This window comes from Cervus canadensis, chromosome 2 (genome assembly GCF_019320065.1).
Source record: "Cervus canadensis isolate Bull #8, Minnesota chromosome 2, ASM1932006v1, whole genome shotgun sequence".
NCBI classification, from domain to species: Eukaryota; Metazoa; Chordata; class Mammalia; order Artiodactyla; family Cervidae; genus Cervus; species Cervus canadensis.
In genome coordinates, this window is record NC_057387.1 from 111829558 (window position 1) to 111850087 (window position 20530).

The window sequence follows — 20530 nt, forward strand, 5'->3', positions numbered from 1 at the left end:
GTTGTGTCCAACTCTTTGTGACCCCTTGGACTATACCGTCCATGGAATTCTACAGGCCAGAATACTGGAGTGGGTAGCTGTTCCCGTCTCCAGGGGATCTTCCCAACCCAGGGATCCAACCCAGGTCTCCTGCATTGCAGGTGGATTCTTTACCAGCTGAGCTACCAGGGAAGCCCAAGAATCCTGGAATGGGTAGCCTATCCCTTCCCCAGCGGATCTTCCCAAGCCAGGAATCAAACCAGGGTCTCCTGCATTGCAGGCAGATTCTTTTTTTTTTTTTTGCAGGCAGATTCTTTACCAGCTAAGCTACCAGGGAAGCCCATATATAATAATAATGAGAACAATAATACTGTTAATAATAATAAGAGAAAAAGATTTAACACAAAAATCTCCCACCCCATCTCCTCAGTTATCCACTTCCTGTCCCCACAGGAGGCCAGTACTGTTAGTTTCTGTCGAGTCCTGCAGAGACAGTCTCTGCCTTAAATGCAGCTAAAGGGAAAGGGAGGTCACTCAGTCGTGCTTGACTCTTTACGACCCCATGGACAGTAGCCTGCACCAAGCTCCTCCATCCGTGGGATCTTCTAGGCAAGAATACTGGAGTGGGTTGCCGTTTCCTTCTCCAGGGAATCTCCCCGACCCAGGGACCGAACCCAGGTCTCCCGCATTGTAGACAGACACTTTACCGTCTGAGCCACCAGGGAAGTCCAAATGCAGCTAAAGGTGTAGATAATTCTTATCTTCTCTCCTTCCTTTTTTACCTCTTCAAGGAAGGATGTGGCGGGGAGGGGTGTATGTGTGAATGTGTATGTGTCTTGCCCTTTTTATACAGACTGGAGGATGCTGCGTCCAATGCATGCTACCTTCTTTCATTTAACAAGTGCTTTTGAGATCTTTGGCGTCAGCCTGTGGAGTGGTCCCTCGATGCTGTTACATCTGCTTGGTGTCCACCTAACAATGTGTAATTATTTACCAAGCCCCCTTATTGATAGACATTGAAGCTTCTAAGATTTTGCTGCTTCATCTTTGTACACTTGATCAACTTCACGTCCATCGCTTTGCTTCTATGCAAGCGCAGCTGTAGGATCAAGTCCAGGAAGTAGACCTCCTGGGTCAGAGGGCTTATTTGATGAATGCACCAGGCGGCCCTTAACAGGGGTTACGTCAGTTCACACTCCCACCAGCGAGGGGTGCCTGGGCAAAATATGCTTTTTTAACAGATTTAGAAAATTTTAAATGTATAATGTTGCTTAACAACAGTAACAAAAATCAGAATCCACCAGAAGTGAATTCTGACATTTCTGAAAGTTGAAAACCCCCAGATCTTTGTAGTTGGGTCTTTCAGAAGGTGCAGCTCAGGAGCTGAATTTCTTTGAGACCATTTTTTTCCACGTTAGTCACAAAAGAAACTACAAATAAGAGCTATTGTTACTCGATGGCTCCCCTTGGGTGGTTACTGTAAGTAACCTTTCTGCTCTGTCTCTGCAGTCAAATAATTTAGTAATCCAGTCCATGGTGAAGCACTTCCACAAAGTCCACGCCGCCAACGGGGACACGGGCGGGCGTCCCAGCCCAGTGGACGGGGCCCTGCCCCACATCATCACCTGCACCGTGGAGCACGACTCCATCCGCCTGCCGCTGGAGCACCTGGGGGAGGAGCACGTGGCCGGTGAGTGACCGCTGGCCCCCCGGGGGCCACGTGAACCACCTGCCCTCCCGCACCCGCCCGCCGGGCTGTGCTGCGGTACAACGCTTACACGGCCTGTGCTTCCAGATTTTCCCTGAGGGACAAAGTGATGATCAGTGTGTGGAACCGGTCATTTATCACCAAATGACACATAGACTTTTGTGTGTGATCTCACACACACACACACACACACACACACACACACACCACCATGATCAGTGTGTGGAAAGGGTCATTGATCACCAAATGATGCATACTCTTGTGTATGATCACACACACAGACACACACACACACCATGATAATCAGTGTGTGGAACTGGTCATTGATCACCAAATGATGCATAGACTCTTGTGTGTGATCTGACACACACACACACCCAGAGACACCACCATAATCAGTGTGTGTAACCAATCATTTATCACCGAATGATGCATAGACTCTTGTGTATGATCTCACACACAGACATACACATACACCACGATAATCAGTATGTGGGACTGGTCATTGATCACCAAATGATACATAGACTCTTGTGTATGATCATACACACATACATACCATGATAATCAGTGTGTGGAACTGGTCATTGATCACCAAATGATGCATAGATTCTTGTGTATGATCTCTCTCACACACACACACACACACACACCCCATGATAATCAGTATGTGGAACTGGTCATTGATCACCAAATGATGCATAGATTCTTGTGTATGATCTCACACACAGACACACACACACACCATGATAATCAGTGTGTGGAACAGATCATTTATCACTGAATGATACATAGACTCTTGTGTATGATCACACACACACACACACACCCCCCATGATTATCGGTGTGTGGAACTGGTCATTTATCACCGGATGATGCATAGACTCTTGTGTGTGATCACACACACACACCCCATGATTATCAGTGTGTGGAACTGGTCATTTATCACCAAATGATGCATAGACTCTTATGTGTGATCACACACACACACACACCACCTCCTGGTTGCCAACTTGCTTACTCTCCTGTAGTCCAGTGCCTCATAACACCTGAAGACCTGGAAAGAATTACCACTTTGCCCAATCCAGAGCCCAGCTCACCATGAACTCTGCGTTCTTTAAATGGTATGGTGGTAGTTTACTCAGTCAGTCGTGTCCAATTCTTTGCATCCCCATGGACTGTCTTGCCAGGCTCCTCTCTCTGTGGAATTCTCTAGGCAAGAATACTAGAATGGGTTGCCATTTCCTCCTCTAGGGGATTTTCCCGACCCAGGGATCAAATTCGCATCTGCTGCAACGCAGGCAGATTCTTTACCACCGAGCCACCAGGGAAGCCCCTTGTGTATGATAAGTAAATGCATATTTAGTAGCACGCCTATAAACGCTAACTCGTGCTTTTCATTGTTTGATTTTAATAATTAAATCTTGGCTTCCCTCCCTCTGGTAGAAAGGAAAAGGATCCAGTAGACATGACTTCTGGTGGTAAAAACAAGAATAAGTGCACTCCTGCTGGGAGCCCTTCTCTCAGCACAGAGGAGGCTCGGGCCTCCCAGGTGAGGGGCAGGGGTGGTCCGGAGCCCCCCAGGAGGTGCCCCTGCCAGGGAGTCTGAGGGTAGGTAGGGCTTGCCCAGCAGTGGCAGTGGCCGGGGTCACTTCCGGTCCTTCCTTCACTTTTCCTGTGATGCGGCATCCTGAGACACAGGGTGTTGAGACTAGTTTTTCAAAAACTAATTTATAAAAGTCATCGTTCTCAGAACAGCTGAGCTTGAACTCTGCCTGGAATAAGACAGTGCTCTTCTGTTCGGCGTTCGCCTTATTACCTGATCTGCCTGGAAACCCGAGGGGAAGCAGGGAAAGTGTTTGTATCTTAAGGATAAGGAGTGGGACAGAACTGCTTGGTCGGACCGTGAGCCTTATTACTGGTTTTCACTTTGTGATCTCTCCTGAGTGGACCACTTTAACTCAAGCAAGTCAGGTCCGACTTTCTTCTTTAAACTGTAATTCCTTTTCATCCCTGTCTCACTTGTAACAGGGAAAGGCAATGTAATACATTGTCATTGGTTACTATTACATGTTACCTCGTTTAAAATTACACAAGTTTTTACAAAGTACAGACACACAGGGATGGAAATAAAGATCTGCAGAAAGGCTTCAAGGAAAAGCAAAGGTTCTTCCCCAAAGCGCTAGTCCTGAGGCAGCCGCCCCTCGAGTTTGCTTTCAATTTTTCTCCCACTCAGTATTATCATTTTAGCTGCTTCCACTTTAATACTTACTTGCTTACAAACATAATCTCCATTTCTTGGTTTATCACTCGAGCACCTGTCTGTTGACGCCCAAGTGTGAAACGGGGACTTGACCTTGCCTGTCTCCCACCCCTCCACCCGGACAATGTCCCAGCGGGTTTGTTTCTGTTAACATCCGCTTTATGGAGACAGAACTCACACACTATACCCTGAACCCATTTGAAGTGTACATTTCAGTCATTTTAAAGTGTATTCACAGAGTTGTGTGACCATGACCACGATCAGTTATGATGCCTTTCACGTCCCACAGAGGACCTCGTTACTTGTAGCTGAAACTGTTTCCCTCACCCCTGGACAAGCTGGTCCATAGTCGTCTCTGGAGATTTGCCCATTCTGACTCCCATGTGAAGGGAATCATAGGATACGTGGTCTTTGTCATTGGCTTCTTTCAGTTAGCACTGTGTCTTCAAGGTTCATCCGCATCATATCCTGTGCCAATCTTTACTCCCTTTTTACGGATGAATGATATTCACATTTTATCTGTTCGTCGCTGATGAACAATTTGATATTAATATGATGAATAATGCCATTGGGAGCATTTGTATAGAGGTGTTTGTCTGGATATATGTTTTTGTTTCTCTTGAGTATCTGCCAGGAGTGGAACTGCTGGGTCATGTGGTAATTCTGTGTTTCACCTTTCCAAGGCTCTACTTGTTTAACTCTAACCTTTGTATTCCACCTGAGTTGCACCATTTTACATTCCCACCGTGGTGCCTGGGGTGGGGTTGGGCTTCCGATTTCTCTGGGTCCTTGCCAACGTTTGTCTGCTGTCAGTGTTTTTTATTACAGCTGTCCTAGCAGGTATGCAGGCGGCTCTAATGGGTGGGTTTTGATCTGCATCTCCCTGAGGGTTGATGATGATGAGTGGGTGCTCCTGTACGTAGTAAAGAGACAAAACTCCCGGCTAGAGTAGCCTTTCCTTTGCTCCCCTCTGAGCCCCACAGTGGAGGCACCAGCAGCACCCATTTCTTGCTGCCCCCCCGCCCCCACCCCCACCCCGGGAGCCTGCCTGACCAGGCCAGCGCCTCTGCCGCCCACTTCTGGGAGTGGGGTGGGGGTCCTTGGGTGTCAGAACCTAGTCCACTGCCTGCCCTGGCAGTCGGCACTCCCCCAGCTCTCCGCGTGTGCACCCTGAACTCAGCTGACCTCTAGGTCCTTTCCTACTCTTTACAGAGTTAGTTTTCACCTGTCTACAACCTGGGTGGGTTTTCCCTGTTGGCATTAATCTGATGCCACCATCTCTCTGTATTCTGGGCATGGCTCAGAATTCCTCGTCCACAAGGTGCTGCCCATGTTGAGAAATATATCCGTCCTCTCATTTCAGTGGGACCTTGAGGGGAAAGCAGGTGTGTTGTCTTCAGCATTTTGCACCCGAAACTTGGGCTTAGTCACCCTGCCTGTCTTCCACCTGCAGTAGCAGGGGTCTAAGTGCCAAGTACACAGGAGGGGCTTAAGGAAGGTTGGGTCAGCACTGAGTGAGTGAAGGTCACGTTGCTGGCACCTCAAGATGCTTTTGTGAACTGAGGTGTCTCAGCTGCTCACAGGTCCCTCAGAGGAGATCAGAGGGTCCCCAGAGAGATCCCGCCACTGGGGCTCATTGGTGAAGCCTGCAAGCCATTGTCTGTGGGCCTGGTGACAAAGGGTGGCTCATATTCCTTTAGAGTCTTCTGAACCTTTACAATAAATTGCTTTTTTCACTGTGTCCCGTTCCACAGAGGAGGCCTTGTTGGGCTGACCTCATATTTGTGTCTTACTCCTCAGAGGTCACCTTTGTCCCCGTGTCCAAGGTGAACGGGCAGGTGGAGGCTGAGGACATCCTGGCGGCCGTTCGCCCGGCCACGTGCTTGGTGACAATCATGCTGGCCAACAACGAGACAGGTGTCATCATGGTGAGTCGCTGTCCTCCTGGGGAGACCGATGGGGACGCGGGCTTCCGGCCCAGCCTCCCCTTTTCCTCTGTTCTTTTGTCTGGGAACTTCTGCCGCACCCTCGTTCACGGCTCCTCATTTCTTTGATTCCATTTCTGTGGAATCAGAGTGACCCAGCCCGCTGTCTGCTCTTCCCTCTCCAGCCCGTGCCTGAGATCAGCCGGCGAGTCCGAGCCCTGAACCAGCAGCGGGCAGCGGGGGGGCTGCCGGGGGTGCTTGTGCACACGGACGCCGCCCAGGCCTTGGGGAAGCGGCGCGTGGACGTGCGGGACCTGGGCGTGGACTTCCTGACCATCGTGGGGCACAAGGTGTGTCCGCCTGGCCCCCTGCCCTCCCGCAGGGAGACTCCTCGACACCCGTGAGGCTCACCCCTGAGCAGAGCCCAAGGCACCACTCACCCTCCCTCACCTGGCGTGCCTGGCATGCCTGCCCAGCGAGGCCCTGGGTCAAGGTGCCAGGCGGACTGTGGCCCTGTGGCCAGGCAAGCTGTGGAGGGGTTGGGGAGGGTGGGGAGGTGGGGAGGGAGGGGGTGGAGGGGTGATCTCAGGTGGGCTTAGCCCGGGACGAGTGTCCTCTGCAGCTTCCCAGGTGGTGCAAGCGGTAAAGAATCTGCCTGCCAATGCCAGAGATGTAAGAGACACGGGTTTGATCCCCGGGTCAGGAAGATCCCCTGGAGGAGGACATGGCAGCCCACTCCAGTATTCTTGCCTGGAGAATCCCATAGAGGAGCTGGGCGGGCTGCAGTCCATGGGGTCAACAAGGAGTCGTACTCGGCTGGGTGACTGAGCAGCGGCGGAGTGTTCTCTGCGCTCCCAGCCCACCCCCACCCCCACCCAGGGACGGAAGACGCAGGGCTCATCAGTGAGGGCTCGTCTAATCTGACTCACAGGGCAGCTCAGACAGTGAAGGTGTGGTTTTAGCGACCCTCAGCTCTAGGCTGTGCTGGGGAATTCTGATAGTTAGCAGTGAAGACCCTTCTGAAGCTCTTGCGTCTCTCTCCAGCAGCCAAGAGAACTGGGAGTATTTTCAGTACTTTCTTCCCAGCTGGTTCCCAAGGGAGTGAGTGTGCCCATGTGACACACCGGCATGTGAAACTTCCCCCAAACGAGGCTGTGAGAGCGGGAGCCGCCCACAGGATAGCCCTCGGCCACCTCTGGCTCCAGCCCGTCCGTCAGCCTCCCCCGTGGCTGGCAGGTGCTCTCTGCCCCTGAGCTGGGGCCCAGCATCAGTGCCTGCCCCGCACCCATGTCTGGACGGGTCCCGGCCACGAGACCGCAGAGAGCAGGGCCCTCACGTTACAGAGCATCTCCGTGTCGCTCTCAGCACGTGCAGGAGAAGGTCCCCGAAGGTTCTTGTTGGATAAGTAACTGGCTTTTCCTTGCAGTTCTACGGCCCCAGGATCGGTGCGCTCTACGTCCGAGGGCTCGGTGAGCACACCCCTCTGTACCCAATGCTGTTTGGAGGCGGACAAGAGCGGAACTTCAGGCCAGGGTAAGGCAGGAGGTGAACGAGCTGTCTGCCCACTGGCCACGCCGTGGCCCTTCCGCCTCTTGGAAGTGCTGTGATAGACCCTCCACTGAGTCGGACATGGCTCCACTGGCTGACTCTGCATGTGGGACTCACACGCATGCCGTCTTGCTGGGGAGGAGTCAAAGCAGATGAAGCAATCTGTCTCGTGGCTGCTTCAGTGAGCCCAGTTCCTTCTGTTATTTGGGCCCGGCCGACAATAGAGGGGCCGCTGCATACCCCCCCAGCCTTGGCTGAGATGTGCTGCCCCCTCTTGACTGTGGGGGTGCACAGGGCCACGTGGAAGCACCTGGCTTCCTTTCTGAAAGCTCCTGTGTCCTCATGACTTGCAGGCAATGGAGGTGGGGCCAGCACCACACATGTTGTCAGCAATGTGATAACAAGAGGGAGAGACCACACATGCGCTGGGTCCCTGGGGTTTCTTTTGCCTCCTTTATTCCAGAACTAAAGCAGAAGAAGCCAGCGACTAGAAACACCAGAAAGGGCTGATGAAGAAAGCCCAACAGCCCGCTCCCCAGCTGGTGGCAGGGAAAGAACAACCTAGCAAGACGGAAGGCTTCTAGACAACACATGCTGTCCTCCCACTGCCACCATGGACACCTGCCTCCACCCGCACCCACACCACAGAGGTGCCAGGGGCCCAGACTTCCACCCACACACGCTGTGACAGGAGCCCACAGCCTCCAGTGCCAGACAGGGCCCAGTGAGGAGCCAGGACGTCTGCCCCGCCACAGTGACGCACCCCCACCACGGTGTCAGCGGGGACCACATGGGGACCTGGGCTTCGGCCCACATCCATCACTGGCAAGGTGCCTGCTCCTCTCGGATGTTGACTAGGACTGAGCTGGGAGCCCGGACGTCTACCCCTGCCTGACAGTGATGAGCAGGGTCAGAAAGTGCCAGCTACTACAGAAGGGTTAACAGACATCAAGAATCATAAAATAACATGCAGACATTCAGGTTTCAGTTTAGAATTGCTCATCATATTGAGAACCAGAAAGACCTTAAACCAAAGAAAGGAAACTATCAATAGATGCCGACACTGAGGTGATAAAGATATTCAAATTGTCTAACAAGAGATTTTAAGGCAAAAACAATAAAAATGCTTTAGTGACCAATTATGAACACACTTGAAACAGAAGAAATAAAAAGTGTCAGCAAAGAAGAAGAAAATACAGAGAAGAGCTAAACTGAAATTTTAGAACAAACAGTTTCAACAACCAAAGTAAAAAGGCCATGGACAGGCTCACCAGCAGAATGGGGGCAACAGAAGAAAGACTCGGTGAACTGAAAGAACAGAATTAACCAATATAAAAAACAGAGAGGAATTAGACTGGAAAAAAATTGAGCAGAGCCTCAGGGACCTGTGGAACCAACAGAAAATCTAACATTCATTTCATTGAGGTCTGAGAGGGCGAGGAGAAGGAGGATGGGATGAAAAAGAACTTGGCAAAGAGACAAATTCAGAGATTCAAGAAGCTGAACAAAACCCAACCAGGGTAAACCAAAAGAAATATAAGACATAAAAAATAAACTTCCATAAATGAAAGACAAAGGAAAAATCCTGAATACAGCCAGAGGAAAAAATAAACAACTCCTTACCTATAGGGAAAAAATAATTCAAATGACAGTGGATTACTCATCAGAAATCACAGAGGCCCAAGGAAGTAAGGCAAAATTTTCCAAGTGCTCAAAGAAAAGGCAGGCCTGTCAATCCAGAGTCATGTACACAGCAGAAATATCCTCAGGAACAAAGAAGGAATCAAGATGTTTTCAGATGAAAGAGAAAACTGACAGAATTTGTCACCAGAAAACCTATGCTAAAAATGACTAAAGAAGTTCTTTACACAGAAAGGAAACAGTAAAAGAAGGAAACTTGGAACAGCAGAGAGAAAAGAGCATGATAAGCAAGAAAATAGGTAAATAAAATAGACTTTCCTTCTCCTCTTGAGTTTTCTAAATTATGTTTGGTAGCCTAAGCAAAAATCATAGCACTGTCTGATGTGGTTCAAAATGTATGTGCAGGGAGCTTGGCTAGTGGTCCAGTGGTTAAGAATCCATCTGCCAATGCAGGGGACATGGGTTTGATCCCTAGTCCAGGGAGATACCCCATGCTGTGGGGCAACCAACCCCATGTGCCACAACTCCTGAGCCTGCATGTTGCAGCCACTGAAACCCACACTCCCTAGAGCCCGTGCTCCACAGCAAGAGAAACCGTCCCAGGGAGGAGCCCAGGCGCTGCGGCAGAGTACAATCCCTGCTCGCTGCAGAGAAACCGTCCCAGGGAGGAGCCCAGGCGCTGCGGCAGAGCGCAGCCCCTGCTCGCTGCAGAGAAACCGTCCCAGTGAGGAGCCCAGGCGCTGCGGCAGAGCGCAGCCCCTGCTCGCTGCAGCTGGAGAGCAGCCCCTGTGCAGCAACAGAGACCTGGCGCAGCCAAAAACAAATAATTTTTTTTTTAATGTAAGTGGAAAAAATATTTACGATGATTATTTTGTGAATGGGGACGAATAACAGATGTATAAAGAGGTACATTTTCTATTCTTTACTTGAACTTCTGAAAACTGTTTAAGTAACTCACAGAAAAGTAGAAAAAAGAAAACAGAGGAAAAAATAGAACAAACTGAAACAATAAAATGGCAGACTGAAGCCTGAACATCAACTATTACATTGAGTGTAAATGGAATAAATGTATCAATTAAAAGGCAGAGGTTGGCAGAATAAATTTTTGAAAACTGGCCTAACCATATGCTGTCTCTAAGAAACTCACTTCAAATATAGCAAGTTGGGAAAAAGTGTTTCATGTTAATCTTAATCTAAGGAAAGCAGGACTGTCTACATAACATTAGATAAAGGAGACTCCAGGGCAAAGAAAATTACCAGAGGGTGAAAGGAATAAAGAGTCAGTTCACCAAGAAGACATGGCAATCCTAATGTGGATGCACAAACAGTACAGCTTCAAAATGTGTGAGGAACAAAACCTGAACTGAAAGGAAAAGTAGACAAACCCACAATTACAGATGGACACTTCAACACCCATCCCTCAACAATGGGTAGACAACTAGACAAAAATTGGCCAGGACACAGAAGAACTCAGTAACACCTATCAACAGGATCTAATCAACATATTTGGACCTCTTTACCCAACAACAGTAAGATACCCATTCTCTTCAAATGCCACGGAAAGTACACGAAGATAAGTTCATATTCTGTGCCATCAAACAAACCTCAGCCATTGAAAGAACTGAAATTACACAGAATGTTTTCTTTAACCACAGTGGAATCAAACTAGAAATCAATAACAGGAAGATAATAAGAAAATCTCCAAACACTTAGAAACAACACACTTATGAGTAATCCATGGGGCAAATTACTGAAATGAAGGAAAATACACTTACCAAAATTTGTGAGACATGGTTAAAGCAAGGCTGAGAGGAAACGTGCAGCACTAAGTGCATATGTTAGATAAAGTGAAGCATCTCAGGTCAGTAAGCTCCCATCTGAAGAGCCTAGAAACTGTAGAGCAAAACAAACCCAAAGCAAACAGAAAGAATGAAATGATAAAGATGTGAACAGAAATCAGTGAAATTATGAACAAAAGTCACTTTTAAAAATCTATGAATTGAAGATCTGGCTCTTTGAAGACATCGATAAAATTGACAAATGTTTAATTTAGCAAGACTGATCAAAAAAAGAGAGAAGAAACAAATTGCCATTATCAAGAATGAAACAAGATATCACTGTGGGCCCTGCAAACATCAAAAAGAATAATGGAATGCTGTGAAGAACCCCACATACATGAATTTGATATGAAGAGTGGACTACTTCATCAAAAAATATAAGCTACTGTAATTCCCCTAATATGAGGTAGCCTTTCAACATATGCTGCTGGAACACCTAGACATCCCAAGTAAAGATAGAAATCAGCCCAAGTCTCACACCTTATGAAATGTAACTGAAAATAGATCATGAACTGAAATGTAAAACATAAAACCATAAAAATTTTAGGAGAAAATCTTCAAAAACTAGAGCTAAGCATAGAGTTCTTTCTTAGACTCGACACCACAAGCATCCATAAAAGGAAAAATTGATGAACTTCATCTAAACTTTTGTCCTGAAAAATGCTTTGTTAAGAGGATGAAAAGACAAGCTACACATTAGGAAAAAATATTTTCAAATGACACATCTGCCAAAGGGCTGGTCCCTAGAATACATAAACAAAAAACAAAATATGCAACTACTACACAACCTAGGAGTTTCACTCCTGGACATTTATCCCAGAGAAATGAAGACTTGTGTTCACAAGCAAAGCCTGTACTCAAAAGTGTTTAGCAGCTTTATTCATCACAGCCACAAACTGCAAGCCACTCAGATGTCCTTTAACGAGCGAGCAGTTAAACAGCAGGGGCACATGCATGCTATGGAACTCCTGTCAGGGATGAGGGGGAAGGAACCACGGACACACACAACAGCTCGGAGGAACCTCCAGAGGACTTTGGCAAACGAAAATAGCCAAGCCCTCCAAGTTATAAACTCTGTGATATCAGTTTACATGACAAAATTGAAACGTCCTCCGGGGTTAAGGAGGGAATGGGGCTGAGGGTGTGGGTGATGAAGAGTGGGCATGGTTACAGAAGGGCTGCGGCAGGGTCTTTGTGGCGGTGGCCACATCTCTATCTTGTCAGTGTCCAGGCTGGGATTCTGGCCTGCAGTGTTATTAACACCTGGGGAAACTGAGTACAGGATACACAGAGTGCCTCTGTGCTGTTTTTTCCAATGACATGTGAATCTATGTTCTCTCAAAATAAAAAGATTAATTAAAAAGAAAGGAGGGAGAGAGGGGAAACGAAAAAAAGGAAGAAGGACATCCCTGGTCGTCCGGTGGTTAAGAATCCGCCTTGCAGAGCAGGGGACGTGGGTTCGATCCCTGGTAGGGGCACTGGGATCTCACACGCCACAGGGCAGCTAAGCCCGCGCACCACAACTCGATCCCACCTGCCACAAGTAAGATCTGACGCAGCCAAATAAATATATGCTAGGAAAAAGGTGGGGAGAGAGAAGAAGCGGAACAGCAGCTGTGCCAGAGTCATACAGGCAGCTCCGTGGGTGGGCAGGTGTGGGAGCAGGTTTGCATGACTCTGGGTGGGGGTGGAGGGCTGGGCTCGTGCGGGGCCGGCTCCAGGTCCTACAGGGGCCTGGCCTTGTCGCCCTGCCCAAACCCCCAGGCAGTCCCAGGTCACAGAACTTGAGCGATGCGTCAGGTCCGACCATGTCATCCTACAGAGGAGGGCGACATTAGAGGTCTCACAGCCCCGGACGGAGCCCAGAGCCCCTGGATCGTCCCTGTCCCCCCCGCCCCGCCCCCTCCGGGTGTCAGAGCCTGTCTCGGGGACAGGCCTGACCAGTGAACTTGTCCAGGCAAGGTCAGTGGGACCTTATTTCCTGTACTGTCAGCGCTGTTCATCTGAGTTCATTTATCTTGCTGTTAGTAAACAAGCAGGAAACAGCTCCAGAGGTTTAAGAGAACTTCATTTAGCCAAAGCAGAAAGTTAAGTTACTGTTTTGGTTTTTCCTGAAATAGAGTGAAGCATTGTAGTTTTAGTTTGTTAGATCAACACGTGGGAACCACTGGTCTTCGGGGGTTTTCCTGTCCCCTGCACAGCCACACACATGCACGCACGCATACACACACACACACACAACACCCCACATCTCTAGTCACCAAAGATTCACCCCATATTACAGCTGAGAGGCTGCAGGGAGCGGGGCGGGGACTGAGCCCCTGGACCTTGGCCGGGTTTGGCAGGGGGACCGAAGAGACGGGCTCTGGGGCCTGCAGCCAGAGGGGGGTTTCCTGCGGGGAGGGGAAGGGTCCAGACAGAGCTGTCACTTGGCCAGCCAGTGGCAGCCAGGGCAGACCGCCCAGAGTGCACCGCATCTGCTCTCCCCAGGCCACAGCCACAGAGGGTTTGGGGGGGGGTTGGCAGCTGCCCTCGTTTAGGAAAGATGTTGGCCTGACTATCTTTAATTGAACACCTGACTTTCATATGGCTGGGATTTCTTCCAGGAATGTTGGTTAATTACTTTGCATGGAAACGGGACTGAATCCCTTGTCTTTTACAGGACAGAGAACACCCCGATGATTGCTGGCCTTGGGAAGGTAAGCCCTGGGGACCTTGGACGGATGAAGCTCGCTTTGTCCATCAGCATGCAAGGGAACCTCAGTCTTCCTCCTGCGTTTCTTCCTCACTCTCACCCCATGTGCAGGGGCGGGGTCCCCACCCAGCGCACTTGTGGCACCAGCCAGGGGTCCTGCAATTCAGCCCATCCTGACACTATCCACCCTCAGGATGAGGGCTTGGTCCCACAAGACCCCCCCACCCCCGACAACCTCAGATGCCAACTGTCACCTGTGCTTGTGACCAACTGGCTGTGAATCAGAGATTCCCACGACCCACTCCTCGAGTTCAGTGAGTCTGCTAGAACAGCTCACAGAACTCAGAGGACTAGACCACTGACCCCAATAAACAGTTTATCATGAAAGGGTGTGATAAAGGACACAGGTGGACACTCTGAAGGGCAGGATGTGGGAAGGGGCATCCATGCCCTCGCCCGCACCCCTCTCCCAGCACCTCTGTGTTCAGCAACCTGGAAGCTCTCTGAAGCCATCATCCTCCCGGGGTTTTACGGAGGCTTCACTCAATCATTAACTTCGTTTCCAGCCCCTCTCCCCTCTCTGGAGGTGGGGCCGGGGCACTGAAAACCCCATGCTTCTAATCCTGGTTCTGTGACCAGCCCCCACCTGGAAGCCCACCCAGAGTCACCTCATTAGAGCAGGAAGCACTCCTGTCATCCAGGAAACTCCAAGGGACTTGGGAGCTCGGCATCGGGAACCAGAGTCCAAGGCCAATAATTAGAATAACGGCAGCTCCGTCATGCCGTGATGACTCGGGAAACTCCTGGGTCTCCGTCTCTGCAGGGCCAGGGCAGACCACTGGGCGTGTTCTGTGGGCTCACAGCAGTTTCCCAGCCGCTCCAATAGGCGGCCCAGGCTTCAGAGGAGGTCACGTTCATGATCCCAATAAACGGACCAGTGTATTAATAAGAGAAACCTCGAATTTTATTTATCAACCTGGAGACATGCTTTTTAGGATCCGTGGAGTGGGTTTCATGTACCTAGCATTTGAAAGGAAAAGGCTCTCTTTTCAAGTCTTATAAGAAACAGTGATATCATTCCCACAGGTTTGCTCTTCCCTGGATCCAGTTGCCCCCCCACCCCCACCCCCACCCCCCCAAGCATGGCTGCCCACCCCCGAAGACGGGGACACAGTGCAGCCTCTTAAGGAGGCTCCTTCAGAGGACCAGACGGCGGCCCAGCAGCAGCCATGGCCCCTCTGACCCTGCTGTCACTCGGGGCGGGGGGCCCACCATCATCGCCCCTCACTCAGCCTGGACCCCCTCAGTGCACTCCGGCCAGGACTCCCGCCCCCCACACTGCTCACCTTCCCCGGGAGGTGTGTATGTCCTCACCCACCGAGGCCAAGTCCAGGTTTCCCGGCTGCTCTCCGCCCCTTCCCCGTGTGGCTGAAGGCAGGCCCCTCCTGCTGTCGCCCCCTTCCCACCCCCCCACATCCTCCCGTTCCTCTTCCGGTGTCCTCTGCCCCCAGTGGAGTGACCTGCACGCACCCTCCCGCCCCTCCTCCTGAGGTCTGCTGCTTGCTCTGCTCCCCTGAAGCCTCAGAGAAGGTCCCCATTTGCTTTGTGACTTCCAGAGAACGTGGGGCAAGTTCTCCACCCCCGCCCCAGCCGGGCTCATTCTCTGCTTCCTCTCCAGCCAGCCTCCTCTCCCAGCGAGGTGCTCACCCCCCGGGGGCTCTAACGTCAGCCTGGGCTCCGGTCTTCCACCTGCCATCGCAGGGCAGACCCTGACCTCTGGGGAGACCCACATCCCCACCTGCTTCCTCAGCCCACGGCGTGTCCTGGTCTCTCTCCCCGGGGTGCCCCTTGTCACCTGGGCTCTTGCTGAGAAACCCAGGAGGGGCCCTTGGTCCTCCCTGTCCTCGCCCCCTGCACCTGACGCGGCAGCCGGCCCCGTCCGTCCAGCCTCCGCCATGGATGAAGGCCTGCCCCTTGTCCACCTCCACCGAGCCTAGGCCAGGTCACCCCCACCTTTTGTGTGGACGCCTCATGCATGCTCCACATGGCACCCAGCTGTGAACACACAGATCGGGCGGCTCAGACCCAGCTTCAGCATCCAGGTTTCGGCTCAGAGCCCGCTGTCGCGAGGCCTCCGGGCACTGTGCTCTCGCTCACGCCATTCCAGGAGCACTCGCCCTTCCCTCCTCAGGGCTCCGCCCAGATGCCCTTTCCCAGGCTCCACGCTCTCTTCAAAGCGCCCACCCGAGGTCAGACACAGCCGCCTCTTCCTCCGTCCTGTCCATCTGTCTCTAGAGTGGGCCGGGAGGGCCTCCGGTCACTGACTGGGGACTCCACAGTGCCCGGGGCATCAGGAAGCCTGACAGCTGTCAGATGCCAGCCAACAAGCGAAAGGCGGGCAGTCGGCATGCGGCTTGTGTCCGTGAAGTCCCGGGGAAGCAGCAGTCGGAGGCGACGTCGCCTCTGCCCTCAGGAAGCAGCCCCTCCGCTGCTGTCTGCGCCCCCCACCCCATCTTACCATAACTGGGGTGCTTCGTCACCCCACGCCCTCCTGTGTCCGCAGGCGGCCGAGCTGGTAGCAGAGAACTGCGAGGCCTATGAGGCCCACATGCGGGGTGTGCGCGACTACCTGGAGGAGAGGCTGGCGGTGAGTGCTCGCGCCCGGAGCCCTGACAGGCCGGGCCCAGACCCCCGGGGGTCACGGATGCGTGACCGAAACATACCAGGGACAAGACACTTGATGCTCCTGTGAAGACGATCCAAGTGTCCTCAGAATCTTTCTCTTCCAATTTACCTTGCCTTCCGCACTCAGTCTCCCTGAGTATTATAAGGAGATACTTACAGATAAAATAATTCTGTGGGGCTTCCCTGGGGCTCCATGATAAAGAACCTGCCTGCCAGTGCAGGAGACGTGGGTTCCATCCCTGGGTCAGGAAGATCCCCTGGAGAAGGACATAGCAACCCACTCCAGTATCCTTGCCTGGAGAATCCCAGGGACAGAGGAGCCTGGCGGGCTACAGTCCGTGGGGTCACAGAGAGTCGGAGAGGACTTAGCTACTAAACAACAAGAAAAAACAATCATTCTGTGTTGAGGGTGAGGCTTTGTTTTCCAGAAAGTCTGAAGTTCAAACAGATGTGAAGAGGGGGACTTCGAAGACACGACACACTTTGTACATTTTTCAGGCTGAATTTGGTAAGAGAATCCATCTGAACAGCCAGTTTCCAGGCGCCGAGCGGCTCCCCAACACCTGTAACTTCTCCATCTGGGGACCCCAGCTCCAAGGTGAGGAGGGAGCAGGCTGGGCCGCGCCGGGCCTGGCTCGGGCCATCGGCGGGCTGGTCGGGGACTGGGGGCAGGTTCGCCCCGCCGGGCGCAGTCTGAGGGGCTCTGACCACAGCTGCTGACCGGCTCAGGGTGCTGCGACCGCAGACGCAGAGGCGCTCAGCACGCACAGGGGCCCGCCCCAAAGGTGGAAGGGAAGGTCAGATGAGCAAAAGATTAGGCCACTGGGCCCAGCTTTGTCCACAACTTTTACAGAACGCTGTGTGAGGGTGGGGGAAGGAGATGCGGGCTACTAAACCCCGGCTGGGAAGGAGGCTGAAGTGCAGGTATGCGGGCTTCCTCTGTTGCTGCCATCCCCGCAGCCCAGGCCGGAAACCCTGGGGCTCAGGTTCAGGTTCGGATGATGCATCTCCCAGACGCCCGAGTCCCTGAGGCTGGAGTCCAGGGCAGAGCACCCTGTTTGTCTGGGAGTGGTTCCGGGGACCTGAGAGCACGGGGTGGTTTTAACTTCTTAGACGAGGTCATCGCCTCAAGGGTCTCCTGGGTCACTCCGGGGAACGAGGCAGCGTGTTCGGACCATGAAGGGGCCCTGGGGCAGCCATCACTGGACTGAACGCATCCTCTCTGGGAAGGAGGCTGTGGGAGGGGAGTTCCTCAAGTACCTTTCCCCCTTTTCTGGGGCAGACTTTATATTCCCTGAGGGCCTGTGTTAATTTAAATGAGACAGGCTCCTCGTTCTAAGTAAATCAGCTGTCACCGGTGTGTTTTTCTTTTGGCCACACCATGCGGCTTGTGAGACCTTAGTTCCCCAACCAGGGACCGAACCTGGGCCCTGGCAGTGAAAGCGTGGAGTTCTAGCCACTGGACCGCTGGGAAATTCCATCAGTGTGTTTTTTTTTAAATCTCCGTGCTTGTGAAGGAAGAAGGCTTAACAAGGCCTTAACAAAGGCAGCTCCCAGAGCTCCACCAGTAACACACAGAGACGTCAGGACGGACACTCTTACCAGGACAACACGGCACTCAGTAGGCAGCTGGTCGGGATGCTAGCCTGTCAGGGTACCGCGTCCTCGAGGCTGGTTTCAGGAGGCAGAAGGAGGCAGGAGGAAGCGCTTCCGCTGGGTCCCGCGGGGCCTCCCACCTGCGGTCAGAGGGGCCTGTGCCCTGGGATTTGCCAGGTGGCACCAGGGAGGGGCCTCCAAACTGGCAGCCGGGATGAGAGGCGGCCGCCGCCTGGCCTGCCCTCAGGGACCCGCGCTCTGTCTCCTCAGGCCGCGCAGTGCTAGCGCAGTGCCGGACGTTGCTGGCCAGCGTGGGGGCCGCCTGCCACTCGGATCTTGGGGACCGGTGAGTGCTCCGCACGGATATGGCCGCGGTATCTGGGGCGCGTCTCTGCTCCAGGCGCCGGGGAGCTCTGCGGCCTGGCAGGGACTGGGGTGGGGGGGCGGTGAGCAGGCATTGCGGGCGCTCGGGAGGCGGGCGATGGGGGGGAGCTGCAGCCTGGGGGTGCTGGGGCTGGCCCAGGAGATGGGGCAGCATCTCAGCGTGGGGCAGCCTGGAGGCACAGGGTCGGCGGCAGGCACCCACTTAGGCCTCAAGACAATTGGGAGCAGATTTGAGTTCAGATCTCTCCCCCTGCCAGGAGCAGGCTGAGGCGGGGGCGGTGGAGGGGGTGGGCTGATGTGGGGGCTCAGGCTCTGGGAGCAGCCAGGCGGGAGGATAGAAGGGGGTCTGCTTTCTTGGGTGGGGGCCTGCAGGTGGGAGGGCAGCCAGACGAGGCGGCCTGGGCTGAGAGCGCAGGGATGAGGTCCTGACAAGCAGGGGCCCTCAGTGGAGGGAGGCCGGGCGCTGGGGCCGTGAGAGACCATACAGCTCTGACCAGGGGCCGCAGCCTCCCGCGGTGCAGCAGGCCAGCCCCCAGCCTCCGCGGCGGCCACGCAGCCCCGCTAAGACCCGAGCCCGTTAAACGCCACGGGGACGGAGGCCTCTCCCAGGGAGGGGGCCGTGGCTGCCTCCAGGGTGGAGTCTGCGGCTGCAGGGCAGGGGGCCCCCCTGCTGGCAGCGAGGCTGACCGCCTCCCACCCGCAGGCCGTCCCCGGTGCTGCTGAGCTGCGGCGTCCCCTTCGACGTGGCCAGGAACGCCATCCGGCTGAGCGTGGGCCGCAGCAGCACCCGGGCTGAGGTGGACCTCGTCGTGCAGGACCTGAAGCAGGCAGTGGCCCGGCTGGAGGGCCAGGCCTAGTGCCCGCGGGAGCCCCTCCTTGTGCCGACACTGCCGCCCCACAGCACCTGGGGAAGGGGAAGTGTCGTGGCCGCCTCCCTGCTCCCCTCTGGGAGGAAGGGCGAGCTTGTCACGGGCACCCCCTTCCTGGAAGGTGGCATTTTTATCTGAAAGATACAATCCTAGCATTTATCACCAGCTGCTACCATGAACATAGGAAGCGTGATTTTCAGGGGCCGTCCTGGCCTCCCCGCACTTGTCTGCAGAGAGGGCAGTGTCGCCTCACCCCCAGACCCTCCTCAAGACCTTTCCAGAGGCAGGGGCTGGCTGCTGCGGTCAGGCCCCCTCCCCACGGGGCACCCCGCACTTCCCGCCCTGCCCATTCCGCTGGTCACCTGCTGGTCCCTCGGCCGTCGGCCACTGGGTGCCTCCCCACCGGCCCCCAGGTCCCTGCCGCCCCTTCTCTCTGATCACCTGCTCAGGGTTTCGGCTCCTCCATCAGCCGTGGGCGCCCTGTGAATCTGAGTCATCCCCGGACAGGCAAGCCTCCATCCCTCACGCCGTCCCCCCCAGGTGTGTTCGGGAGGGTTCTCGGATCTCCACAGATGCTCTGGGGTGTCTGATTCACGGCAAATGTTATCTGTGGAGACATTTATATAGGAGTGATTTTTTTAATTGAACAACACATTTAATGTGTGATTAAAAGGAGCAGAGAACTTCATGATGACATTGAGAATACAACTGTCAGAAATGAGATGAACTAATAAAAGATGCCGATGCTTGTTTTGGACACTTTGTGGTTTTTCTAGTTTTCGCTTTGTTGGGGGCAGCGGGTGTCTGTGCCGGCTTCGGGATGGGGTCAGACCCACCGGTCACTGAATAATCCCACATTATCTCCAGGACTCCAGCTTGAGATCATGTCTGCGGGAGCCCCACAAGGCAGCTCCCTGACATGAGTGAGCATCCAGCGGGCTCCAGGCAGAGGCCAGGGCGCCCCGAGCTCACCAGCACGCACTGTGGGTGTCCAGCCCCACTGCAGATAACGGCCTGGGAAAAGATGCTGGGCATCTCTGAAAGATGGGCTTGGGACCATGAACTCCGGCCCCTGTGGTTGGAGGGTGGGCTGGGGAGGGCACCTGAGGCCCTCAGCCTCCTCTCAGAGGCCTTCCTGTCCAGGGCCAGACCCTGGGCCCATCACTGGTCTGCAGAGCCACTGCCACTCAGAGGAGCATGGAGCCCCCAGTGCCAGCCGAGGCCAGGCTCCAGGAGAGCGTGGCCAGGGCGTAGCGGGCCCAGGTACCTGTGGGCGACATGGCTCAAACGCTTAGACTCCAGCACCTGGTGTAAGACGCCCAGAAAGGGCTTCCCTTGGACGCGTCTGCCCTCCTGGGGAAAGGGTCTGTCTCCCAGGAGGCCTGTGCACGGCCCTCGG

The 20530-nt window shown here is 53.6% G+C and overlaps 1 protein-coding gene across 2 annotated transcripts in view; it reads left to right on the top strand.

Moving 5' to 3' along the window:
- The window catches only part of SCLY (selenocysteine lyase), a 31436-nt gene extending 11548 nt beyond the window's left edge, over positions 1–19888 (top strand). For both annotated transcript variants that reach the window (XM_043462140.1, XM_043462141.1), the window contains exons 4-12: positions 1489–1669; positions 5751–5878; positions 6061–6225; positions 7302–7408; positions 13565–13601; positions 16161–16244; positions 16781–16880; positions 18149–18224; positions 18966–19888. In XM_043462140.1, the coding sequence (XP_043318075.1) occupies positions 1489–1669; positions 5751–5878; positions 6061–6225; positions 7302–7408; positions 13565–13601; positions 16161–16244; positions 16781–16880; positions 18149–18224; positions 18966–19119 (1032 nt within the window). In that variant the 3' untranslated portion in view covers positions 19120–19888. The remainder of the gene's footprint in view (positions 1–1488; positions 1670–5750; positions 5879–6060; positions 6226–7301; positions 7409–13564; positions 13602–16160; positions 16245–16780; positions 16881–18148; positions 18225–18965) is intronic.
- Positions 19889–20530: the final 642 nt, after the last annotated feature.